The sequence below is a fragment of the Cheilinus undulatus genome, linkage group 11 (genome assembly GCF_018320785.1).
Source record: "Cheilinus undulatus linkage group 11, ASM1832078v1, whole genome shotgun sequence".
Taxonomy (NCBI): Eukaryota; Metazoa; Chordata; class Actinopteri; order Labriformes; family Labridae; genus Cheilinus; species Cheilinus undulatus.
In genome coordinates this window covers 1404849-1430575 of record NC_054875.1, presented here as the reverse complement: position 1 = coordinate 1430575, position 25727 = coordinate 1404849, and the positions used below count along the sequence as shown (strand labels likewise).

The window sequence follows — 25727 nt, the reverse complement described above, 5'->3', positions numbered from 1 at the left end:
CCAGAGAGGTAGAACCAGAGAGGTAGAACCAGAGAGGAAGAACCAGAGAGGAAGAACCAGAGAGGTAGAACCAGAGAGGAAGAACCAGAGAGGAAGAACCAGAGAGGTAGAACCAGAGAGGTAGAACCAGAGAGGAAGAACCAGAGAGGTAGAACCAGAGAGGAAGAACCAGAGAGGAAGAACCTGAGAGGAAGAACCAGAGAGGCAGAACCAGAGAGGAAGAACCAGAGAGGAAGAACCAGAGAGGCAGAACCAGAGAGGAAGAACCAGAGAGGTAGAACCAGAGAGGAAGAACCAGAGAGGTAGAACCAGAGAGGAAGAACCAGAGAGGTAGAACCAGAGAGGTAGAACCAGAGAGGTAGAACCAGAGAGGAAGAACCAGAGAGGAAGAACCAGAGAGGAAGAACCAGAGAGGTAGAACCAGAGAGGAAGAACCAGAGAGGAAGAACCAGAGAGGTAGAACCAGAGAGGTAGAACCAGAGAGGAAGAACCAGAGAGGTAGAACCAGAGAGGAAGAACCAGAGAGGAAGAACCAGAGAGGAAGAACCAGAGAGGTAGAACCAGAGAGGTAGAACCAGAGAGGAAGAACCAGAGAGGAAGAACCAGAGAGGAAGAACCAGAGAGGTAGAACCAGAGAGGAAGAACCAGAGAGGAAGAACCAGAGAGGTAGAACCAGAGAGGAAGAACCAGAGAGGAAGAACCAGAGAGGTAGAACCAGAGAGGAAGAACCAGAGAGGAAGAACCAGAGAGGTAGAACCAGAGAGGAAGAACCAGAGAGGAAGAACCTGAGAGGTAGAACCAGAGAGGTAGAACCAGAGAGGAAGAACCAGAGAGGAAGAACCTGAGAGGTAGAACCAGAGAGGTAGAACCAGAGAGGAAGAACCTGAGAGGTAGAACCAGAGAGGTAGAACCAGAGAGGTAGAACCAGAGAGGAAGAGGGGGACCACCGTTTTAGAGCATTGACCACAGATATCACCAGGGTTAGTCATCCTCCACCAGGGTTAACAGTCAGCTCTTATTGTGGAAGTGAAAGGAAACGCCCTCATACAGACGAAGAGTCCTCCTCTTTCTACAAGGCATTTAAGTGTTTTTGCTCCTTCCTATTCTCTCTAATCTAGTTCTCTAGTAAACCTTAAACGTAGTTAAAGTGGTTTATTTTGGTCTTAATGCTGAAACTCTCTCAGAGGAAGTCAGTCATGTTCCAGAAAAGTGGTAGATAATCAGGTTCTGACTCTGAATTATGGTAATGGTGACGTCTTCTTGGTCCTGAATCTTTCCTACAGTTAAATGGAATTATTCTCTTGGATCCAGGACAACCTTAATGCAGAATAGAAGAAGAAGACTGGACTGATCCGGTTCTGGAGCTAAACCTGACTGAGGACTACAGACAGGAAGGTTTCCATCCAGAGAAAGTAGATCCTCTGATCCTCTTCTAGTCCAGTCTGTTGGTTTAACATGGTCAGAGTTCTCTGCAGGATCATTGATCAGTGATTACTCTACACTTTATTCCAGACCCATAGGCCCATATCAGTAGACTTAAAAACAGACTTTTTTACATCCAAACCAACAACAGAAGGATAAAATCACAGTTCAGCGTGTCTGGAGAGTGAGCAGCCACGCTCCACAGCTGATAGGATGGTGAGAGAGTGACCTGCAGCAGCTCTAACAGGTGAGGAAGGCTCTAGAACAGGTGGAGGTTATGTTTAAGAGGAGAGCTGCTTTAATCCAAGTTTTTCTGAAGGCAGGTAGACTAGAGGATGTTAAAAACCAGGATCTGCTAGCTTCCTCCTCCTCCTCTCCATGGATGGTCACAGTGAGTGAACTGTCAGTGAGGGACAGAGCCCTCAGTCTGCACTAACTTCTGATTAAAGAGAGAAAACCATGCATTTTCCCTTCTCTACTATTGGAGCTGCTGCTGTGTGCTTAACAAGACAATACCTGTGTGTGTTTAGCAGTGATTGGCTGTTAGACATAGACATTAACTGAGAGCTATTTTAGTCTGTTGTGGTTTTGTTTATCAAGTACATTCACTCACTAACATATATTTTGGTTCCATGTTGGTTTTAGAGATGTAACAAACATTTTCTACATTGTGCTACAGGTTTCTGTTCTGTGCTACAGGATTGTGGACCTCTGTAGCACCAGTGCTATGAGCTAAAACAGCTAACATACAGCCCTGTAGCACTCTTGTCATTCCTCCACTCTGCTGCATGTCTCTGACTGAGATGTTAAACTAGTTTGTCCTGCAGCTTCCTGTTTTGAAACTCAAACTAATGTAGCAGCAGGCTGTGGTGTATTCATGGTCAGGAGCTGCAGACCCAAACCCATCCCTAACAGCTGACAACACTGTACACTTCTTAGAGCTCAGTCCAGATCCATGTGGTAGCCATGCTGCTGTGGTTGGTTCTCCTTGAAGGGGGGGGGCTAATGTTGACTGCAGCTAGCTACAGGTGCTATCACAATGATTCAACCTCCTCTGTAAATCAGGTTTACTGTGAAAATGTTCTGACTTTCTGCTGTTTGCTCTTCCTTTCTGCAGACTCTAGTCTGCTCTGCTGCTTTAATCCTGCTTTATTGGAGCATGAAGACACTAAATGTGCAGAATGAACAACCATTCATGGATCTTTAATACAGTAGAGTCTTCATTTTTCTTCTTTCTCAATCTCAGCTCCTTTATGCCATGAAGAAGAATGAATCCTGAGATCCTTCTGTCCAAAATGTCTCTGAAACCAGGATCAGCTGTAACTGTGGTGGTAAGAGATTTGATCAGTCAATGATTGTTAGTTTCTCTGCTCTCTAGGACTCTACCTTCCTGACTGAACTCCCCATAAATCAGAGCTAAATCTAGTTTCTCTGTAGTTCAGTCTGATTAAAGCTCTCTGTTCTCAGCAGGATTCACTCACTCTAAAATCTTTCTCTCCAGATTCTCCTGATGATCGTCTCCTCAGCTCAGACTCTCACCTGTGGATCTACTGAGTTTTGGATCAACAACAGGTGCTGTCCTCTGTGTCCTCCAGGTAAGATCCACCTGAAGGTTTCCAGAGAATGATGATGTTAGAGATGGTAAAGTGGTTTTTCTGCTTCACACTGATCCTGCTTTGCTAGAAGCTCACATCTGTTTTAGCCTTTATCATGAGGAGTTGATCCATGAATCCAACACACTGGTTTACTGTTCAGTAATAATAGAATCAATGGAGAGCAGTTTGATTGAAGACAGTCAATCTGTGGATCATTCCTTTAGTCCATGTTTGATAACTGAATAACTGATACATAAAATGTCTCCTTTTATTTATCTTTTATTAAAACTAAATCAAATATTGAAGAAACGTCTCGTTTTCTTGTTTTTGTTTATGAAAATAAATGAAATAAAAAATCTATTTTTTTTTTTTTTTGATATTTATGTTGGGATCAGAGAGCAGTCCCTTTGATTTCATTATCATTAGAATAACTGGTGCAGGTGTTATGCTCAGAAAAGCATCCTGAGAATCTTGTGCCCATCTCTGAGGAGCTCTCAGAGAACAATGAGAACAACACTAATAATCAATATGATCATGGATGAAACCATACACACATCTTTAACATTCACTACTGTCTCATTTTGGTTCTAACAGGGAGCCATGTTGATGAAGTCTGCACTGACTCCACTAGTACTAGCTGTTCATCCTGCACTGAGGGAACCTTCATGGACCATCACACTAATCTACCATGGTGCTATGACTGTTCAACCTGTGACACAGGTAGGTTTCTATCAGTAGTTCTTTAGGTGTAATATTTACTCAGTGTAGAATGTCTGACCATAAAAACAGCTCAGTCTGTCTAATAAAAATCTCTGAATCTGCAGTTAGGAGTTTCAATGTCAGCATTAAAGTGAATAAAACCATCATCTACTGGTATCTGTTCATGCTGTTGTATCTGCTGTTAGGATGATCAGTAGTGTATTATATCCAGGTCTATCCTCTGATTGTGCTGACAGGTTCTGGTCTGAAGATAAAGACTCCATGTAGGAGGAACTCAAACACAGTCTGTGAACCTCTGGAGGGATTTTACTGCATAAAGTTTGCAGGAGGCAGCTGTTGGGAAGCACAGAAACACAGAAGCTGTGAACCAGGAGAATACATCAGAGAGACAGGTGCTATTTAAGATTTTTCTTAAAAATTTGTAACACATAGACACAGTCTATGATCATTTAATTTGTGGAGGAAATTTCTACTATCTCATTTATTTAACAGTTTTATTGTCTGTTTTATTTATTTTCTACTATCTCATTTATTTAACAGTTTTATTGTCTGTTTTATTTATTTTCTACTATCTCATTTATTTAACAGTTTTATTGTCTGTTTTATTTATTTTCTACTATCTCATTTATTTAACAGTTTTATTGTCTGTTTTATTTATTTTCTACTATCTCATTTATTTAACAGTTTTATTGTGTGTTGTATTTATTTTCTACTATCTCATTTATTTAACAGTTTTATTGTCTGTTTTATTTATTTTCTGCTATCTCATTTATTTAACAGTTTTATTGTCTGTTTTATTTATTTTCTACTATCTCATTTATTTAACAGTTTTATTGTCTGTTTTATTTATTTTCTGCTATCTCATTTATTTAACAGTTTTATTGTCTGTTTTATTTATTTTCTACTATCTCATTTATTTAACAGTTTTATTGTGTGTTGTATTTATTTTCTACTATCTCATTTATTTAACAGTTTTATTGTCTGTTTTATTTATTTTCTACTATCTCATTTATTTAACAGTTTTATTGTCTGTTTTATTTATTTTCTACTATCTCATTTATTTAACAGTTTTATTGTCTGTTTTATTTATTTTCTACTATCTCATTTATTTAACAGTTTTATTGTCTGTTTTATTTATTTTCTACTATCTCATTTATTTAACAGTTTTATTGTCTGTTTTATTTATTTTCTGCTATCTCATTTATTTAACAGTTTTATTGTCTGTTTTATTTATTTTCTACTATCTCATTTATTTAACAGTTTTATTGTCTGTTTTATTTATTTTCTGCTATCTCATTTATTTAACAGTTTTATTGTCTGTTTTATTTATTTTCTACTATCTCATTTATTTAACAGTTTTATTGTCTGTTTTATTTATTTTCTACTATCTCATTTATTTAACAGTTTTATTGTCTGTTTTATTTATTTTCTACTATCTCATTTATTTAACAGTTTTATTGTCTGTTTTATTTATTTTCTACTATCTCATTTATTTAACAGTTTTATTGTCTGTTTTATTTATTTTCTGCTATCTCATTTATTTAACAGTTTTATTGTCTGTTTTATTTATTTTCTACTATCTCATTTATTTAACAGTTTTATTGTGTGTTGTATTTATTTTCTGCTATCTCATTTATTTAACAGTTTTATTGTCTGTTTTATTTATTTTCTACTATCTCATTTATTTAACAGTTTTATTGTGTGTTGTATTTATTTTCTACTATCTCATTTATTTAACAGTTTTATTGTCTGTTGTATTTATTTTCTACTATCTCATTTATTTAACAGTTTTATTGTCTGTTTTATTTATTTTCTGCTATCTCATTTATTTAACAGTTTTATTGTCTGTTTTATTTATTTTCTGCTATCTCATTTATTTAACAGTTTTATTGTCTGTTTTATTTATTTTCTGCTATCTCATTTATTTAACAGTTTTATTGTCTGTTTTATTTATTTTCTACTATCTCATTTATTTAACAGTTTTATGGTCTGTTTTATTTATTTTCTGCTATCTCATTTATTTAACAGTTTTATTGTCTGTTTTATTTATTTTCTACTATCTCATTTATTTAACAGTTTTATTGTCTGTTGTATTTATTTTCTGCTATCTCATTTATTTAACAGTTTTATTGTCTGTTTTATTTATTTTCTACTATCTCATTTATTTAACAGTTTTATTGTCTGTTGTATTTATTTTCTACTATCTCATTTATTTAACAGTTTTATTGTCTGTTGTATTTATTTTCTACTATCTCATTTATTTAACAGTTTTATTGTCTGTTTTATTTATTTTCTACTATCTCATTTATTTAACAGTTTTATTGTCTGTTTTATTTATTTTCTACTATCTCATTTATTTAACAGTTTTATTGTCTGTTTTATTTATTTTCTACTATCTCATTTATTTAACAGTTTTATTGTCTGTTGTATTTATTTTCTACTATCTCATTTATTTAACAGTTTTATTGTCTGTTTTATTTATTTTCTACTATCTCATTTATTTAACAGTTTTATTGTCTGTTTTATTTATTTTCTACTATCTCATTTATTTAACAGTTTTATTGTCTGTTTTATTTATTTTCTGCTATCTCATTTATTTAACAGTTTTATTGTCTGTTTTATTTATTTTCTACTATCTCATTTATTTAACAGTTTTATTGTCTGTTTTATTTATTTTCTACTATCTCATTTATTTAACAGTTTTATTGTCTGTTGTATTTATTTTCTACTATCTCATTTATTTAACAGTTTTATTGTCTGTTTTATTTATTTTCTACTATCTCATTTATTTAACAGTTTTATTGTCTGTTGTATTTATTTTCTACTATCTCATTTATTTAACAGTTTTATTGTCTGTTGTATTTATTTTCTACTATCTCATTTATTTAACAGTTTTATTGTCTGTTTTATTTATTTTCTACTATCTCATTTATTTAACAGTTTTATTGTCTGTTTTATTTATTTTCTGCTATCTCATTTATTTAACAGTTTTATTGTCTGTTTTATTTATTTTCTGCTATCTCATTTATTTAACAGTTTTATTGTCTGTTTTATTTATTTTCTGCTATCTCATTTATTTAACAGTTTTATTGTCTGTTTTATTTATTTTCTACTATCTCATTTATTTAACAGTTTTATTGTCTGTTTTATTTATTTTCTGCTATCTCATTTATTTAACAGTTTTATTGTCTGTTTTATTTATTTTCTACTATCTCATTTATTTAACAGTTTTATTGTCTGTTTTATTTATTTTCTGCTATCTCATTTATTTAACAGTTTTATTGTCTGTTTTATTTATTTTCTGCTATCTCATTTATTTAACAGTTTTATTGTCTGTTTTATTTATTTTCTGCTATCTCATTTATTTAACAGTTTTATTGTCTGTTTTATTTATTTTCTACTATCTCATTTATTTAACAGTTTTATTGTCTGTTTTATTTATTTTCTGCTATCTCATTTATTTAACAGTTTTATTGTCTGTTTTATTTATTTTCTACTATCTCATTTATTTAACAGTTTTATTGTCTGTTTTATTTATTTTCTGCTATCTCATTTATTTAACAGTTTTATTGTCTGTTTTATTTATTTTCTACTATCTCATTTATTTAACAGTTTTATTGTCTGTTTTATTTATTTTCTACTATCTCATTTATTTAACAGTTTTATTGTCTGTTTTATTTATTTTCTGCTATCTCATTTATTTAACAGTTTTATTGTCTGTTTTATTTATTTTCTACTATCTCATTTATTTAACAGTTTTATTGTCTGTTTTATTTTTTTCAGGAACTTCATCCTCAGACACGGTCTGCTCTAGGTGCTCTGCTGGGACGTTCTCAGATGGGACGTTTACGTCTTGTCGGCCTCATACACAGTGAGTGAAGCTTCTGGTCTCACGTGGACCCAGCTGGATTCAGGCTGGTCTCTGTCTCTGCTTTAATTCTAACTAAAACCACAGGGTCAGTTCCTGTCTTTGTCTAGGATTTACTGACTCTGGTATTCAGGTGATTTTTGTAAATAGTCTGTGTTTGAGGAGCTAAGCTGGAGGTCTGTGTCTGCTGTCTCTGTCGTTGCAGATGTAAACTCATGAATCTACAGCAGCACCTAAAACCAGGAACCGAGGCAGAAGATGCTCAGTGTGAATTTCTACACTCATTTGTAATATTTTTCATACTTTTTTTAGCTTTTTTGGGGATAATTCAAATCGTTGTTGTAGTTTTGGCCACAGTTCACTATTTACAAAGATTGTGGAGGACTATCTTATCTCGGACTCCAACGGTAAGTTTCAGCATCTACAGCTCATTTAGAATATATTCAGACCTAAATCACTGTTTTCAGTTTACTTATGTTTCACCCTGAAACAGCAGATTGAATTCATTTTATTGTCATTAATCTACACTCAGTACCCCATCAGGACAAAGTGAAAACGGAAGAAACATTTTGACAATGATATCAGAGCAGAAACCAAGCCATGAGGTCAAAGGTCAGAGGAGCTGCAGAGCTCAGAGACAGGATTGTTGACAGGCACAGATCTGAGGAAGACTACAGAAACATTTCTGCTGCTCTGAAGGTTCCAGAGAGAACAGGGGCCTCCAGAATCCTCACATGAAGAAGTCTGGACCAACCAGGACTCTTCTAGAGCTGGTCACCATCGAGGAGAAGGACCTTGGAGAGAGAGGAGACCAAGAACCTGATGGTGCCTCTGACTGAGCTCCAGAGATCCTGAGAAACGGCTTTCAGTGATTTTTGTTAACCTCCCAGTCAGGTTTTCATGTGTTTCTCACTGAGGAAGTTCTTCATCTCTCCTGTCCTCCAGAAAGCCCAGATCAGTGGAGGACTGCAGCGATGCTCCCTCTCATCTTTAAAACTCCTGAGCAGATGTTCGACTCCCCTCAGCACCTACTTCATCACCTGTGGTCGCTACATCCACATGGCAGCGCCATGGCATCACCTCTCCAACCCCAAATATCATTACAAGTGACTTTAACTATAATGATAAATAATCAGTGTTAAAGTGAATTTCACCGTTCATTCATTCATTCAATTTACAAGCCACTCTCAGTTTTAGCTAGCAGAAATGTTGATGTCTGGAAATCCTGTTTAGTATAATCTAGGTTTACACTTAAAGGATTTACAGTCCTTTGAAATGTAAAAGTAAACTGTGATTCTAACTCACAAGCATTTATCCTCAAGTGTTAAAGCAGACATTAACAATGTTTGCAGTTTCATATAAAAAGGCAGAAAGCTTGAACATCTGGGATGAGACAACACACATGCTCTGTTCTCATGCTTTATGAGTCTAATCACAGTCAGGTCTCCTGAAGGACTTCTACCTGCACGAGTTAAACAGCCCATTAAAGAGAAATCACACTGTTAGAAACGTCAGAGCTGAACCATTTACAACAATAATCTAACGGCAGTTTTTTCCTGCAATATTGTGATTTAAAATGTGATTATTTAGGTTCCTCAGTTTTTCTGTTGTTCAACAAACATCAGCAAGAAATCCTTCTATATTATAACAGAACAATATTAGATCAGTTAAACCAGGGATACATTTAGAATAAAAATATCTTTCTGTGATTTTGGCTCATAGAGCAAATTTGATATCAGTGACTTTATTGAAGGGGATGATCATCTCTCTTCTTATTCTCATTTAGATGGAGAAAAATAAATGCATTAACCAAAAAAAAAAGATACCTGAAGGTTTGAATAATGTATAAAGCAGTGATACTCAGCGCCTGGCTCTTTGTGTATTATTTTAAATATTCCCCCAGAAAACCTTAAAAAGGGACACTTTTTGCCCTTTATCACCATTTTTCCCACTTTTCACCCATTTCATCTAGTTTATGCCACTAAATACCACTTGATTCCTCTTTTTTGCTGATTTTTTTCCACTCTTGTCTGCTTTTTGCCCATTTTAGTCACTTTTCACTCATTTTTTGCCACAGTTTTGCCACTTTTGGACCATTTTATGCCAACTGTAATTTGTTTTTTGTCACTTCTCTCCCATTTCTGCTACTTTCTGACCCTTCTTACCCTTTTTCCACTTTTCCTCCCCTTTCCACCCCTTTTCAACCATTTTTCTTGCTTTTTCAACATTTTTGCCACCTTTAACTAATTGTTATTGCTACTTCAAGCTTTCACCTCAGATTGTGGCTCTTTCAAAGATATTTGTCAACTATTTGTCTCTTTGGTTGAGCAGGGTTGAGTAACACTGGTATAAAGCATAAAAAAGAAAAAAGATTGTATCAAACTGGTATTTTGACACGTTTCAGGTTAAAAAAAACTGTCTGCGATTTGGAAATTGCAGCATGCCATACTGGGATTGAATCTAATTTGTGATAAATTGCCCGGCCCTAATAGAAACATCAGGGCTTAAATCCTTTTCTTATCAGTCCATGATAGGAGATCAACTCTTTCCTGGTCTCTCTGTAGATCATTTTAGCCAGATTCATTCTTAAAAGCACCTTATCTACATAAAAGTAGACATCCATTTAATATTAAAAACGATCAATGTTTTTCATTAAAATAGTAGATTATGTGTTAAATTAACGCGTGAGAAAGATGTCAGATTTTTCCTGCAACGTGCCATGTATGAAATGTTTTATAATGAGCTCTCATACTGAGGTTGAATCATTAGGGTGTATCATCATGATAAAATATAGAGGTGGAATGTTAAATGATTTAACACTCTGCAGCTCGCTGAGGAGAGAGAGAGAGAGAGTGAGAGAGAGAGAGAGAGAGAGAGAGAGAGAGAGAGAGAGAGAGAGAGTGAGAGAGAGAGAGAGAGAGAGAGAGAGAGAGAGAGAGAGAGAGAGAGAGAGAGAGAGAGAGTGAGAGAGAGAGAGAGAGAGAGAGAGAGAGAGAGAGAGAGAGAGAGAGAGAGAGAGTGAGAGAGAGAGAGAGAGAGAGAGAGAGAGAGAGAGAGAGAGAGAGAGAGAGAGAGAGAGAGAGAGAGAGTGAGAGAGAGAGAGAGAGAGAGAGAGAGAGAGAGAGAGAGAGTGAGAGAGAGAGAGAGAGAGAGAGAGAGAGAGAGAGAGAGAGAGAGGTTATTCATAGACATGTATGCGCCACGGTCAGAGAGGAGCCTTAAAGCAGGAGAAAAGTTCAGCTCTGTGTCGAATCCTTTTCTCCTCTGCAGATAGCAGCCTCAGGTCTACATCACCAACACGTTAGCTTGTGTTTGTCTGTCTGTGAGTGGCGTTAGTGTTAGCATCGTTGTGTGAACGGCATGAAGCCAGAAGTGTCTGCACAAATACGCACGGCGGACGCATCGATAGACTCGGCCACATGGCAGTTATTTTGGGTGAAAAAAATCCCTGTGTGTGTAAATCAGTCATTGAGACAGGCATCCATTTCACACACACGCTGGCACTAGGAGCCAAGCATAGTTAGAGGGAGGTGGAGTTTGTGACGCTGATAAATTCAAATGTGAAAAATGTAAGGACGTTTTATGGACTAAAGCTAGACTAACCAGCTTTTTAGTTTTGGTCGACCAAAACTAAAAAGCTGGTTTCCAGCTGCCAGAACATTGACCATGAATGCCATTAAAGCCTGGGTCTCCTATGCTTGTCTGACTGTATCTTTAGGCACCACAGGCCATTGTATTTACCACAGGTGGGATTTATACAGTACCTTCTGGGGAGCCCCATTTTCTGATGTGCACCACGGCAATCCAAGGGTTGATCCCGTCTCTTCTAGCCTTCATCTACCCCGTCCCGACACAGAGCAGTGAGGGGTATGGGTGAAACATCCCGCAGAGGGTTGCTGTTACAGCATCACACATGGAAGGAGCCTCAGCTTCATGTGTTGTTGGAGAGGCTCTGAATACTGATGTCAGTGTGATATTTCAGTTTTTATTTTTCATAAATATGCAAAAGATTCTAAAGTTCTGTTTTCACTTTGTCCTGATGGGGTACTGAGTTAGGGTAATGAGAATAAAAATGAACATCAGGCTGAAACTGAACAAATCTGAATAAAATGAAGGGCTCTGAATACTTTCTGAATGAGCTGTATACAGAACATGATCTCATTCAAATACTTCATTTTAACCTCATTTATTCATAACCTTTTTTATTGTCTTGTCCCAGGAGGGTCATAGAAATCATCATACGGTATGTTATACACTCTCAGTCCTGTGTGTCTAACTCTGTCTTCATTTTATGAAGTGACTACATAATAATAAATAATCATACTTACACATCCACCTTCTCTCAAAGGATTGACAGAATGAGAAAAAATACATCAGAGGAAGCTAAATGATGAGGTGACAGTAGAGTTTTTATCAGAGTTCACTGACATTACCTCTCCTGTTCTTCAGAACCAGTCAGCTTCAGTGGCCTAGTATGCTTAGACAACAAGGAATACAAAAATACAAACATACAAGAAATAAACACAAACTTAAACTAGAAAAGCACTCAGAGAGCGCAGACCTCCGCTATCAGCCCTATCTCCCAACAGCACAGAATCATTTCAAAAACTCCTGGATCCCGACGGTGATCCGGATCAGTCCCAAAATCTAATCAGTTCTTCCTGATGACATTTCTCACATTTCCTGAAAATTTCATCAAAATCCGTCCATAATTTTTAGAGTTATGTTGCTAACAATCTAACAAACAAACAAACAAACCCTGCCGATCACATGACCTCCTCGACGGAGATAAAAATGTAAAATTCAAATACACACAAGCTCTTGGATGTATTTTTCTAGTATGTACAGGTCTGTGTACGTTCATGGTATCGTTGTAAAGTGTGCATACTGAACAGATATGATAATAAAAGACAATTTTACAAGAGGTAGAAAGACTAACAGGTCTGTTTTAACATCTAAATCTCTTCTTTCCCCAGAATGAGATCCAGCTGGATTCTGCAGTATTTACCCCACACATCAGATGAAGATCAGGGTGTTTGCACCAGGAATGAATCACTGACAAACGTATGAGACCAGGACTGTTTCTGTTGTTTTATTCTAAAAAAATTCATCAGTGGTATGGATAAAAACTTTAGATTTGTGTTAATCATCTTTATCGACATGTTCCTTTAGTTCTGATGCAGGTGTTGCTTTAAGTTCCTGTTGCTTTAAGAGAGGACGCTGTTACTAACGGTTACAGCGACAGACTTCAGAAAAGAGGTCTGATTGGCTGTAGAGACACACGGTTTTCATACTGTGTCTTTGTCCATGTTTCTGTCCTTTAGTGTACATCCAGTGGAGTTTTTGTGACACTTTTGTAATAAAAGCTTTTATGTTTTTTAAACCCTCCACAGAGTGGATGATTACATCAGACACTCTGGGACACACGTATGCTGGCTAGCTCAGAGTTTATTTTACAGAGATGAGCTGAAGTTATTTACACTGGGATATCAGGCCTGATTCACACCTGTGAGATGCACATCTGTTCTTGTTTTGTTTGTGTGTTAATAGTTAACGATGTTCTGGTACCACTTTTTCCTTCCTGATACCGAGGTGTTGGGTTTCAGCCGATACCGAGGCCTGGTCTGAAATATTTGACTCAGAACATGGCTCAACTAAAAGAATCATGATTCACAGCATCTCTGATTATTGAGTTTTACTGCTAAATATTAAAATAACAATAACACAGGAGGCTGCAGCACAGGCTCTCTCCTTTATGCTTTATTCAGGCAGCATCATGTGATTACACAACAGCCTGCTATTGGCTGACAGACCCTCACAGAGGGTAACAATATGATGGTTATTATTCAGGCTGGTAGTAATAAAGGATCATAACTGGATTAAAATGAATAAAAATCCATCTAATATCAGGTTAACTGGTGTGGGTTTGATCATTCAAGTCCCCAAAAGTCACACAGACCCAGGCTCACTGAAAACACTGCTGTAAGGATTCAAAGGCATCAGTCCACCTCATTCCTATCTCCCATGATTCTTTGCATGAAATATGGGCACAACTTCCACTCTGTTCTATCTAAATGGGACTTTGCATAGAAACGATAAGCTGAAAGTGATTATTAGAGCAACTTTGATACCAACATATGTAAACGTTGACTGCTTCACCTCAAACGGCACAATACTAGAGAGTACAAAGTGACGACATCACCTCAGATAACCTAGACAAGCATATTTAGCTAACTTCACATTAGTATAGAAAGAGACGCTCAGATAACATTCTTATTCCACCTACTGATCCCTTAACCTTACAAAGCAGATGGACACGCCCGTTTCCATGTTTCTTTCTGGTGAATCCATCTTCGGAGCTCCTGTCTGAACTGTTTGGGCCCGATTAGAAAGTGACAGGACCAATCAGTGATGAGGGGCGGTACTTTCAGGCGCAGCAGAGTCGTGACGTAAACAAGCAGCAGCAAGAGCTGGTGCAGTTATGGAGGAGGAGGTTAGCGTGGATGCTGCTAAAGCGCCACTTTTATCAGAGCTTGACCACATTTCTTGGTTAAAAGAAGAACAAAGAACAGCAGTGAGTTGTTTTCTTTTCAAAAACCCACAAAAGTCGAGTACTGACATGTCTACAGTCGCCATGGTTACCGTTATGCAGTTCTCTATGGAGTTTACTCCTCAGTAGCGGCTACATCACGTGTTCTGTTGCTCTGATTGGCCCGTAAAGATGTGACAGACAGGACGTTCATCCAATCACACTCTGAGTTTTATTTCAAAGCCTCTGCCTTTCTGTCTATGAGAGGTTTACCAGATGGCGTGCCAGGTTAGCTGTCTACGCCTCTTTGGGTTAAAACTGTTCTTGAGCCTTTTGGTTTTTGCCCTGATGGTTCTCAGCCTCCCTGATGGCAGCCTGCTGACCAGACTGTGTCCAGGGTGTGAGGGGTCCATCAAATCCTGGAGACGACTGTGGTAGACGTGTTTGAGGAGAGCACTGAGCAGTTTTTTTTAACTTCCTGCAGGCTTAGACGCTGTTTCTGAGCCTCTGTAACCTGAAACTCTACAGGGACTGCAAGAAAGGAAAATGAGCATTTTAGACCTCCTTCTAAGACCACCAGTGTTTTTAAAAGCTTTAATGTTGGGTTCTTGTGTCTAATTTTTGCTGAGTCATCTAAACCTCTTGTGTACATTAGTGACTGACAGCATTACTTGTATGGCAGTCTGTTGTCGTCAGTGTGGAAAGCTAACTAATGTCATAAACTACATTTGATTCAGATTTTTCTGTCTTTGTCCATCATGTTAAGATGATGACCACCGCTACATTCACACTGCAGTTTAAAGTGACCTGGATGTTTCTCTGACAGTGTGAACACCACAAGTCGCATTGAATCTGACCTTTCCAAATCAGAACCAGGTCACTTTAGTATGTGGTTCTAGATCAGATGTGTATCTGATCCTTTGGAAACCAGCTGCAGTGTGAGCGTAGCCAGTATGTAAACAAAGTTCACACAGAGTCTAAATGTACTCAGTTTAACATCAATGTCTGCCTCATGAGACCAGAGTGTCTTTAGGGAGTGTGAGAGAGAGGAGGAACAGAGAAACAGGAAGTGTCTCTGTCTGTAACGGCGGGGTGAATGAGGACAGAGGTGACAGAAACCTACTGACTGTTTACACAACAGGAAGTTAACAATGCATGTGTGAACCTTCAAAATAAAGCTGCTGCTCTCATCACAGTCTGAGGAGCGGCAGGAGGAGGAGGACTTTATTGTGAAGGTGAGAGGAAGTTCTCTCAGGCACTCCCACACTGCCTCTTCATGATTGAAGGTAGGTCTGAGTCTCTTCCTCTCCTGATTCTCTTTATTAAAGTTCTCTGGTAAACGTTAAACTTTGTTAAAGTCAGCTGACTGAGTTAGACCTGAGAGAGAGGACTCTCAGAGAGCTGGTGATCCGGATCAGAGAAGTCTCTGCTGCTGAATGGATCAGAGGACTGAAGTCCTGTTTGGGTGTAAACAGCTCCACATGTGGGTCGATCCTGTTAGTAGACATGATCCGGACTCTGCTGGGACCTCAGAGACACTATCCAAATAACAAAGAGATAAACCAGTTTACTGTAGCAGGGGCGGGTCTAGAGAGTCAGAGACTGGGCCAGTAGAGACATGCAGTGATATGACATGAATGAATATTCAGCCCCTTTAACGTGACTGACCCAACAAGGGGGTCAGTACTTTTGCAGGCACTAGTTTTTTTGTACTTTCACCCATTTCCCTCCTTTTTTAACCTTTTTTTCTGTCTTATCATCCTGTTAATGTGTCGGCTATAATAAATAGAGCGTTACTGTGGTTCTCCCTTGTTTCAGATGGCGCCCTCAGTCTGGATTCGTCTCTCCTCGTCTTAACTCTCGGCTCATTCATGGCATAAAAGAAGAGTCTCCTCTTTGTTTTTATCCAGAATGACCCTGAATCCAGGATCAGCGGTAACACTGATGGTGCAATATTTTATTATTTCATCAGTCTTTAGTTCACAGTTATTTCAGTTTCCTGATCTTTCTCTGACATTTTAAATAAAGTTAACGTCTCTCTCTGCTCACTGACTATCCCCCATAAATCAGAGCTAAATCTAGTCCCTCTGTAGTCCAGTCTGGTTAAAGGTCTCTCTCTTTCTCTCCAGATCCTCCTGATGATCGTCTCCTCAGCTCAGACTCTCACCTGTAGACCTCCTGAGTTTCAGATCGGGGACAGGTGCTGTCCTCAGTGTCCTCCAGGTGAGATCACCTGAAGGTTTCCAGAGAATGATGACGTTAGAGATGGTGACGAGGTTTTCCTGTCATCTTTAATATAAACTCCTCTATCGTCTTATTTTGAAACAGGAAGTCTGGTTGATGAAGCCTGCACGGACTCCAGCAGTACTCGCTGTGTGTCCTGCAGCGAGGGAACCTTTATGGACCATCCCAGTAACCGTACACGCTGCTATGACTGTAGAAGCTGTGACACAGGTAGGTTTTAGATCATTCAGCAGTTTAACTGAGTAGAGAGACTAAAATACTGACATCCAAGATCAGAACTCTAGAGTCAGCATTATAACAGGGACCAATCAGAGGAGCTGGGACCGTCCTGGTGTCCTCCACACTGGCAGCCCAGGTTCAGACCTGACCTGGAGCTCCTTTCCCTCATGTCATTCCCCACTCTCTCCAAGAGCTAATCACCAAACTGGTTTAGTTTTTTGGTCTTTCCTAGACCTGAACCTGGTTTTGTAGAACCATGAGAAAATTAAATATAGTATTATAAGAAATAAGGGGCTGCACGGGGGTGCAGGGGTCAGCGCTGTTGCCTCACCTGGTTCACCTCCTGGTCTGAGCCTTCCTGTGCAAAGTCTGCATGTTCTCCCCGTGCGTGTGTGGGTTCTCTCCAGGTTCTCCGGCTTCCTCCCACCACCACAAACATGCTCGTTAGGTTAACGGATCACTCTAAAGCCCCGTCCACACGGAGACGAAAATGATATATTTGTTTTATTTTGATGAAATTTTTCGTGAAGACAGGATCGTTTCAGGAAATATCCGCGTAAACACGGAACGACTAAAAACGCTGTAGGTCAGGGGTCATCAACCACATCTGCACAAGGGCCAGGTTTGACAGAAACTCTGGGGGTCAGACTTTCACATAAACAAAAATCAAATCAATATTTTGGTCTGAATGATATGTTATAGATTATATGAAATATTATTGCAGTAGTATTTGCATCAGGACATTTTTAGTCATTACCAGGGAGATCTATCTCTATTATCTATAACAGCAGGACACAAGAAGACAGGCCTGACAGCAGAGCTGGGCCCTCCCCAGCTGTGATTTAGCACCAATATTAACTCATTTTTTACACTTTTAACCCCTTTTTGATACCTTTTTTCCCCTTTAACCAATTTATTGCCTTTCTTTAACCCCTTTTTAACCACTTTTCCTGCATGTTTAACCCCCTTTGTGTCGTTTTTTTTTTCAATTTTTGTCACTTTTCGTCTTTTTGCCACTTAAAACTCTTTTCACTTCCTTTTTTTGCGTTGTTTTCTCCACGTTTCACCCATTTTACCACTCTTCGACCCCTTTTTGCATCATTCCTGCCAGTAATTTCCCTCATTGTGCCACTCTTTAACACCTTTTCACTACTTCTTTTTGTTTATATTTTTTCCACTTTTAACCAATTTTTGATACTTTTTCCCATTTTTGCCTCTTTAACCCAATTTTTGATATTCGTTAACCCCTTTTAAACCACTTTTCTTGCATGTTTTATCCCTTTTGTGGCATGCTTTTATCAATTTTTACAACTATTTGACCACTTTTTATTACCTTTTGCATAATTTTTGCTACTTTTTACCCATTTTTGTTACCCATTGCCCTTTCTCCTCATTTTTGGCACATTCTTGCACATTTTCCTGCAAATCTCAGTCTAGTTATGTCACTCAACAACCCATTTTGCATCTTAGCACCCACCTTGATACTCTCTAGCCCCTTTTCATCACTTAATCCGGCCATTTTGGCAACATTTCTGCAAACCTTAACCCCCTTTCTTTAATATTTTCTTAAAATAGCTGGGTTTCAATGGTTTCACTATTAGTCATTTTTGTAATGGATTTAAGAGCTGCAGACAGGATACTCTTAAAAGCACAACATCTCCTTTTCATCCTTTTCTGAATTTATTGATCTTTTGTGGGCCGGACAGGAAGCTTTGGGGGCCTTATATGGCCCCCGGGCCACCAGTTGATGATCAGGGCTGTAGTGCATATGTCAAGCCTGTACATGGCGCTGTATTGCTGCCATGGAAATGCACCAAAAGAGAGAAGAAGATAACAGAAAACTGACAAACTTTCTTCTAGTTGTCCTTCTGGTTGTTGTCCGTGGTTATGTGGGATGTATTCGTTTCAAGAAAGATGCAGTTGGCCGCCACACGGAGACAAAACGGTAGTCATTTACAGATTTGTGCACTCTGGGACCCGTTTTCAAAAAGTATCGGTTACAGTCACCCAAAATGCCGTTTCAGTGTGGATGAAACGCCGATATGACAAAAACTTTTGCGTATACTCCTGAATTCGTCTCCGTGTGGACGGGCCTTAGTTCTCTCCACCACAGACCACTGACATGCTCGTTAGGTTAATTGGTGACTCTAAATTGCCCGTTTATGTGGGTGTGAGTGCTCCTTGTTGTCCAGGGTGTACCTAGAAACTGTGCAGAACCCTCTGAGCCTGAAGGAGACAAAAGACTGCCCAGAGGACCCAGAAGGGCTGTTTTTATAATGATATATATAAATATGTGAATTATGTCTAACCTCTGATTGTGCTGACAGGTTCGGGTCTGAGGATGAATGCATCCTGTACAGAGACCTCAGACACAGTCTGTGAACCTCTGGAGGGATTTTACTGCATAGAGTCTGCAGAGAACAGCTGCCTGCAGGCAATTAAACACACAAGCTGTAGACCAGGAGAATACATCAGAGAGAACGGTGAGTTTAAAGTGGGTTTAAAGAGTACTACTGAACATTTTCTGCCTTTTTCAGGTGGTAGAAGTGGAAATTATTGATCATCAGCGTGTTGTTTCAAAAGGATTGAGACACTTTGTGAATGTTTACATGTTAAAAATTATATTGGCTCTTAAGGATGCCATTTTTAAGGTGGAACTGAGTTATTTTTGCCCAGATGACGCAGATTTGTTGGCATTTTAAATCTACTATGATATTAAAACAGTGCATATATCTGCCTGATAGACCAGTTCTTTCTAAACTGGGCTAAGCCCTGAATATTCACCTCTCACGGCTCCATCCCTGCATCAGATCTGCAGAAACACAATCTTTACATTTGCAGCATTTTAAAGACAGTTTTAGTTTGTTTTAGTTTCAATTTCTAAGCTGAGGTGGACGGGGAGAGGAGGGTTGTAGACACACCTGTAAACTGTCATTATAGAGAAAACAAACGATGGGCCTCTGCCTCTAAAATACAGACAGATAAACCCTACCAGCTCCTAGTACATCAGCCCACTGGAAGATGCCCCATGTGCTGGATTGTCAGTCCAAGCCTTGTTCTCTGGTGGAAGAATGACCAAACGCTGTCCTCAGTCTCATTTATTCAACAGTTTTTGTCCCTTTTCTGCAGGAACATCAGTCTCAGACACAGTCTGCTCTAGGTGCTCTGCTGGGACGTTCTCAGATGGGATGTTTACATCTTGTCAGCCTCATAAAAGGTGAGTGAAGCTTCAGGTCTCACATGAACACCAAGGCCATCCATTAGGGGGATAAAGGGGGGCGCTTTCTGAGGCCAGGAAGATCAGCAACATCATGGTCCACTGTAAAGCTCATCTGTGATAAACATTTTATTTTTAACCTGAATAAAGACCTCTCTGACCAATGCAACAAAATTAATTTATTTGATAAAGCTGTAGTACAGTTTAGCCTTTTTCAAGATGTAAGCCCCTTTTCATTAAACAGAATTAGCTTTTTGTGGGTAATTATAATGAAGATGGGTACACTGGACTAAACCATTTTAAAAATATGGGTTAAAAAGTGCACAGAAAAAGTGGCAAAAGAGGTAAAATGATGAAAGAGTTGACAAAAATAAGCTAAAATTGGCAAAAAATGCAGCCAGTGGCAAAAATGGGCTGAAAGGGATTAAATGAACTGAATCACAAGTAGCATCATCAGATGACCTGATCTGAGCTTCAACAGCTCAGTTCGGACAGCTGCAGCTTTCTAAAGGTTAAGACAGCTGCAACTTTCTAAAAGTTCAGACAGCTACAGCTTTCTAAAAGTTCAGACAGCTGCAACTTTCCAAAGGTTAAAACAGCTGCAGCTTTCTAAAAGTTCAGACAGCTACAGCTTTCTAAAAGTTCAGACAGCTACAGCTTTCTAAAAGTTCAGACAGCTGCAACTTTCCAAAGGTTAAAACAGCTGCAGCTTTCTAAAAGTTCAGACAGCTACAGCTTTCTAAAAGTTCAGACAGCTGCAGCTTTCTAAAAGTTCAGACAGCTACAGCTTTCTAAAAGTTCAGACAGCTGCAACTTTCCAAAGGTTAAAACAGCTGCAGCTTTCTAAAAGTTCAGACAGCTACAGCTTTCTACAAGTTCAGACAGCTGCAACTTTCCAAAGGTTAAGACAGCTGCAGCTTTTTAAAAGTTCAGACAGCTGCAGCTTTCTAAAAGTTCAGACAGCTGCAACTTTCTGAAAGTTCAGACAGCTGCAACTTTCTAAAAGTTCAGACAGCTGCAACTTTCTGAAAGTTCAGACAGCTGCAACTTTCTAAAAGTTCAGACAGCTGCAACTTTCTAAAGGTTCAGACAGCTGCAACTTTTTAAAAGTTCAGACAGCTGCAGCTTTCTAAAAGTTCAGACAGCTGCAACTTTCTGAAAGTTCAGACAGCTACAGCTTTCTAAAAGTTCAGACAGCTGCAACTTTCCAAAGGTTAAAACAGCTGCAGCTTTCTAAAAGTTCAGACAGCTACAGCTTTCTAAAAGTTCAGACAGCTACAGCTTTCTAAAAGTTCAGACAGCTGCAACTTTCCAAAGGTTAAAACAGCTGCAGCTTTCTAAAAGTTCAGACAGCTACAGCTTTCTAAAAGTTCAGACAGCTGCAGCTTTCTAAAAGTTCAGACAGCTACAGCTTTCTAAAAGTTCAGACAGCTGCAACTTTCCAAAGGTTAAAACAGCTGCAGCTTTCTTAAAGTTCAGACAGCTACAGCTTTCTACAAGTTCAGACAGCTGCAACTTTCCAAAGGTTAAGACAGCTGCAGCTTTTTAAAAGTTCAGACAGCTGCAGCTTTCTAAAAGTTCAGACAGCTGCAACTTTCTGAAAGTTCAGACAGCTGCAACTTTCTAAAAGTTCAGACAGCTGCAACTTTCTGAAAGTTCAGACAGCTGCAACTTTCTAAAAGTTCAGACAGCTGCAACTTTCTAAAGGTTCAGACAGCTGCAACTTTTTAAAAGTTCAGACAGCTGCAGCTTTCTAAAAGTTCAGACAGCTGCAACTTTCTAAAAGTTCAGACAGCTGCAACTTTCTAAAAGTTCAGACAGCTGCAACTTTCTGAAAGTTCAGACAGCTGCAACTTTCTAAAAGTTCAGACAGCTGCAACTTTCTAAAGGTTCAGACAGCTGCAACTTTTTAAAAGTTCAGACAGCTGCAACTTTCTAAAGGTTCAGACGACTCCAACTTCCTAAAGGTTCAGACAGCTGCAACTTTCTAAAAGTTCAGACAGCTGCAACTTTCTGAAGGTTCAGACAGCTGCAACTTTCAAAAAGTTCAGACAGTTGCAACTTTTTAAAAGTTCAGACAGCTGCAACTTTCCAAAAGTTCAGACAGCTGCAACTTTCCAAAGGTTCAGACAGCTGCAACTTTCTAAAAGTTCAGACAGCTGCAACTTTCTAAAGGTTCAGACGACTCCAACTTTCTAAAGGTTCAGACAGCTGCAACTTTCCAAAGGTTCAGACAGCTGCAACTTTCTAAAAGTTCAGACAGCTGCAACTTTCTAAAGGTTCAGACGACTCCAACTTTCTAAAGGTTCAGACAGCTGCAACTTTCTAAAAGTTCAGACAGCTGCAACTTTCTAAAAGTTCAGACAGCTGCAACTTTCCAAAAGTTCAGACAGCTGCAACTTTCTAAAAGTACAGACAGCTGCAACTTTCTAAAGGTTCAGACAGCTGCAACTTTCTAAAGGCTCAGACAGCTGCAACTTTCTAACTAGCTGTGTTGTTAATCTTTGGTTTGATCTGGGTATTAAGAATCAGGTTTGATGAAGCTAAACCCCTGACCTGTGTGGTGTCTATCCCTCTGTCATTACAGATGTGCATCCATGCAGCTGAAGGAGGTGAAACCAGGAACTAAGTCAGAGGATGCTCAGTGTGGAGGACTACGATCAGAGATGGCGGCAGTGATAGCTATTGTTTCTTTTATTGGGGTTATTATTTCATTAGTTATTGCTTATTTTGCTTTTGCTTTTTATAATGGAAACATGCCATCTGTGATACCCGCGCAACGATTCAGCAGCCTTACAGTTACATGAAATAAAATCAAATAAAACATTGTTTTAAAGTTGCTGTGTCAGGGAACAAGTGTTTGCTGAAATTATCCCGTCCATACCCGCTACTAGCGCTCACTGACAGACAGCAACAATGTCCTTGACATTGACAGACTGTGACCTTGGGGGAGAGGGGTCAAGTCTTGGTTGTTCTGTATGGATAAAACAGTGACCCCCAACATCATCCTTTAAAGGCAAGGATGGAATGTTAAATTAGCTTTAAATGATGACATCATCCTTTAGAGGCAGGAATGGAATGTTAAATTAAGTTTAAATGATGACATCATCCTTTAGAGGCAGGAATGGAATGTTAAATTAAGATTAAATGATGACATCATCCTTTAGAGGCAGGAATGGAATGTTAAATTAAGATTAAATGATGACATCATCCTTTAGAGGCAGGAATGGAATGTTAAATTAAGTTTAAATGATGACATCATCCTTTAGAGGCAGGAATGGAATGTTAAATTAAGTCTAAAGATGACATCATCCTTTAGAGGCAGGAATGGAATGTTAAATTAAGTTTAAATGATGACATCATCCTTTAGAGGCAGGAATGGAATGTTAAATTAAGATTAAATGATGACATCATCCTTTAGAGGCAGGAATGGAATGTTAAATTAACATTAAATGATGACATCATCCTTTAGAGGCAGGAATGGAATGTTAAATTAAGTTTAAATGATGACATCATCCTTTAGAGGCAGGAATGGAATGTTAAATTAAGTCTAAATGATGACATCATCCTTTAGAGGCAGAAATGAAATGTTAAATTAAGTTTAAATGATGACATCATCCTTTAGAGGCAGGAATGGAATGTTAAATTAAGTCTAAATGATGACATCATCCTTTAGAGGCAGGAATGGAATGTTAAATTAAGATTAAATGATGACATCATCCTTTAGAGGCAGGAATGGAATGTTAAATTAACATTAAATGATGACATCATCCTTTAGAGGCAGGAATGGAATGTTAAATTAAGTTTAAATGATGACATCATCCTTTAGAGGCAGGAATGGAATGTTAAATTAAGTCTAAATGATGACATCATCCTTTAGAGGCAGAAATGAAATGTTAAATTAAGTTTAAATGATGACATCATCCTTTAGAGGCAGGAATGGAATGTTAAATTAAGTCTAAATGATGACATCATCCTTTAGAGGCAGGAATGGAATGTTAAATTAAGTTTAAATGATGACATCATCCTTTAGAGGCAGGAATGGAATGTTAAATTAAGTCTAAATGATGACATCATATTTTAGAGGCAGGAATGGAATGTTAAACTAAGTCTAAATGATGACATCATCCTTTAGAGGCAGGAATGAAATGTTAAATTAAGATTAAATGATGACATCATCCTTTAGAGGCAGGAATGGAATGTTAAATTAAGTTTAAATGATGACATCATCCTTTAGAGGCAGGAATGGAATGTTAAATTAAGTCTAAATGATGACATCATCCTTTAGAGGCAGGAATGAAATGTTAAATTAAGTTTAAATGATGACATCATCCTTCAGAGGCAGGAATGGAGTGTTAAATTAGCTTTAAATGATGACATCATCCTTTAGAGGCAGGAATGAAATGTTAAATTAAGTCTAAATGATGACATCATCCTTTAGAGGCAGGGATGGAATGTTAAATTTAGTTTAAATGATGACATCATCCTTTAAAGGCAAGGATGGAATGTTTAATTAAGTCTAAATGATGACATCATCCTGGTGAACTCTGTGGGGCCTGTTGTGTTTGGGCTCAGTCTTCCTGTTGATGATCACTCAGTCAGAGCTACAGACTTTCATGCTGGCGCCCTCATGTGGACGCTCCAATAATAACACACAAAAGATGGCCAAAAATAAATGGTTGAAAACAATAATTAAAAACAACACTGAATTTAAGGTGTAAAAAAAAGTTTTTATGAATCCTGTTATTGAAAACAAACAAAAAAATAATTCAGAGGCTAAAGTCGGAATTCTGAGATTTAAGTCAGAATTCATATTTTTTTTTCACCAAAATTGTGATTTTAAAGTCAGGATAGGAGAAGAAAAATCTGATTCTCGGATTAAATAAAACAAAACCATAGTAACACCGATCCTCTTGTAAACATGTGACCATCTCATGTTTCTGTCCACGCAGATGACTGTTATTTAAACTGTCATTTAACACACTTAGTCACAACGGGGATGTAGCTCAGTGGTAGAGCGCATGCTTTGCATGTATGAGGCCCCGGGTTCAATCCCCGGCATCTCCATGTTTTAGACTGGAGAGAAGCCTGATCATAGATAACAGAGATAATGGACATGTTAATACCTGACAGGTTAGTCTGCAGTAAGTACACACCTGTGTTTAGTGTCAGTGAATAAGGAAATGGTTCACAATGCTGTTTCACACAATTAGTGTGGAAGTCATATCCGTATTTTTCAAATGAAGAATGGGGTAAAACAGTGTTGTTTATGTCAGAGGTTCAGCAAAAGCAATAATAATGATGACGTTCAGGAGTTTTAATACAGTTTTGATCAACATCACCCATTATTTGGTGTCTCTGACTTTTATTTTTGTAACTGTGGTATCAAACAAGTTTTTATCTGGACATGTCAGCAAACCAGTACACTTCAGTGCATCCCCGTTATTTGTTCAACATAAGTACTGTTTTGTTTGTTTGTTTGTTTTAAACTGGTATTTTATTTTGATGTCATTTTTCATGTAAAAGTAGACATTGTTCTTTTGATAAAAGTCCACGTGGGACACTCTGCATTTGGACCTGACCTAGAAATTACTTAGTTTTTGTTATTTACTTATTTACAGACTAATATATCAAAGATACAAAGGCATGCAGCGCAAAACATATCAGGATATGTGCCCAGCCCTAAAAGTAAACGCACAAGTATTTAAATTTGACGGTTCAGCCTAACGTGAGCTTCAGGCGGCCGTTACCGTTTGTAAAGCGTAGTTTCTGCTTTCAAAATAAAAAGATTGTGCCTTAATTTCGGACAATTTAGATCTCGTTTCTGTTTTAAATGAGCTGAATTGATATGATGAAAGATAAAATCAAATATAAAATCATTTTATTGATGAAATTTTTGATTAATGTAGCATT

At 38.1% G+C, this 25727-nt stretch overlaps 1 protein-coding gene and 1 non-coding gene across 2 annotated transcripts; both read left to right on the top strand.

Moving 5' to 3' along the window:
• Positions 1-1199: 1199 nt before the first annotated feature.
• LOC121517054 lies at positions 1200-25590 on the top strand. Its single transcript, XM_041798560.1, has 16 exons — positions 1200-1669; positions 2669-2753; positions 2924-3017; positions 3612-3737; positions 3974-4129; positions 7521-7608; positions 7811-8012; positions 11825-11848; positions 15331-15369; positions 15497-15744; positions 16018-16069; positions 16264-16357; positions 16463-16588; positions 18925-19080; positions 19727-19814; positions 22402-25590. The coding sequence occupies exons 2-16, from the start codon at positions 2691-2693 to the stop codon at positions 22619-22621; spliced, it is 1776 nt and encodes a 591-aa protein (XP_041654494.1). The 5' UTR covers positions 1200-1669; positions 2669-2690; the 3' UTR covers positions 22622-25590.
• Positions 24810-24881, top strand: trnaa-ugc. Its single transcript has one exon. It is a non-coding gene; the product is annotated as a tRNA-Ala (tRNA).
• Positions 25591-25727: the final 137 nt, after the last annotated feature.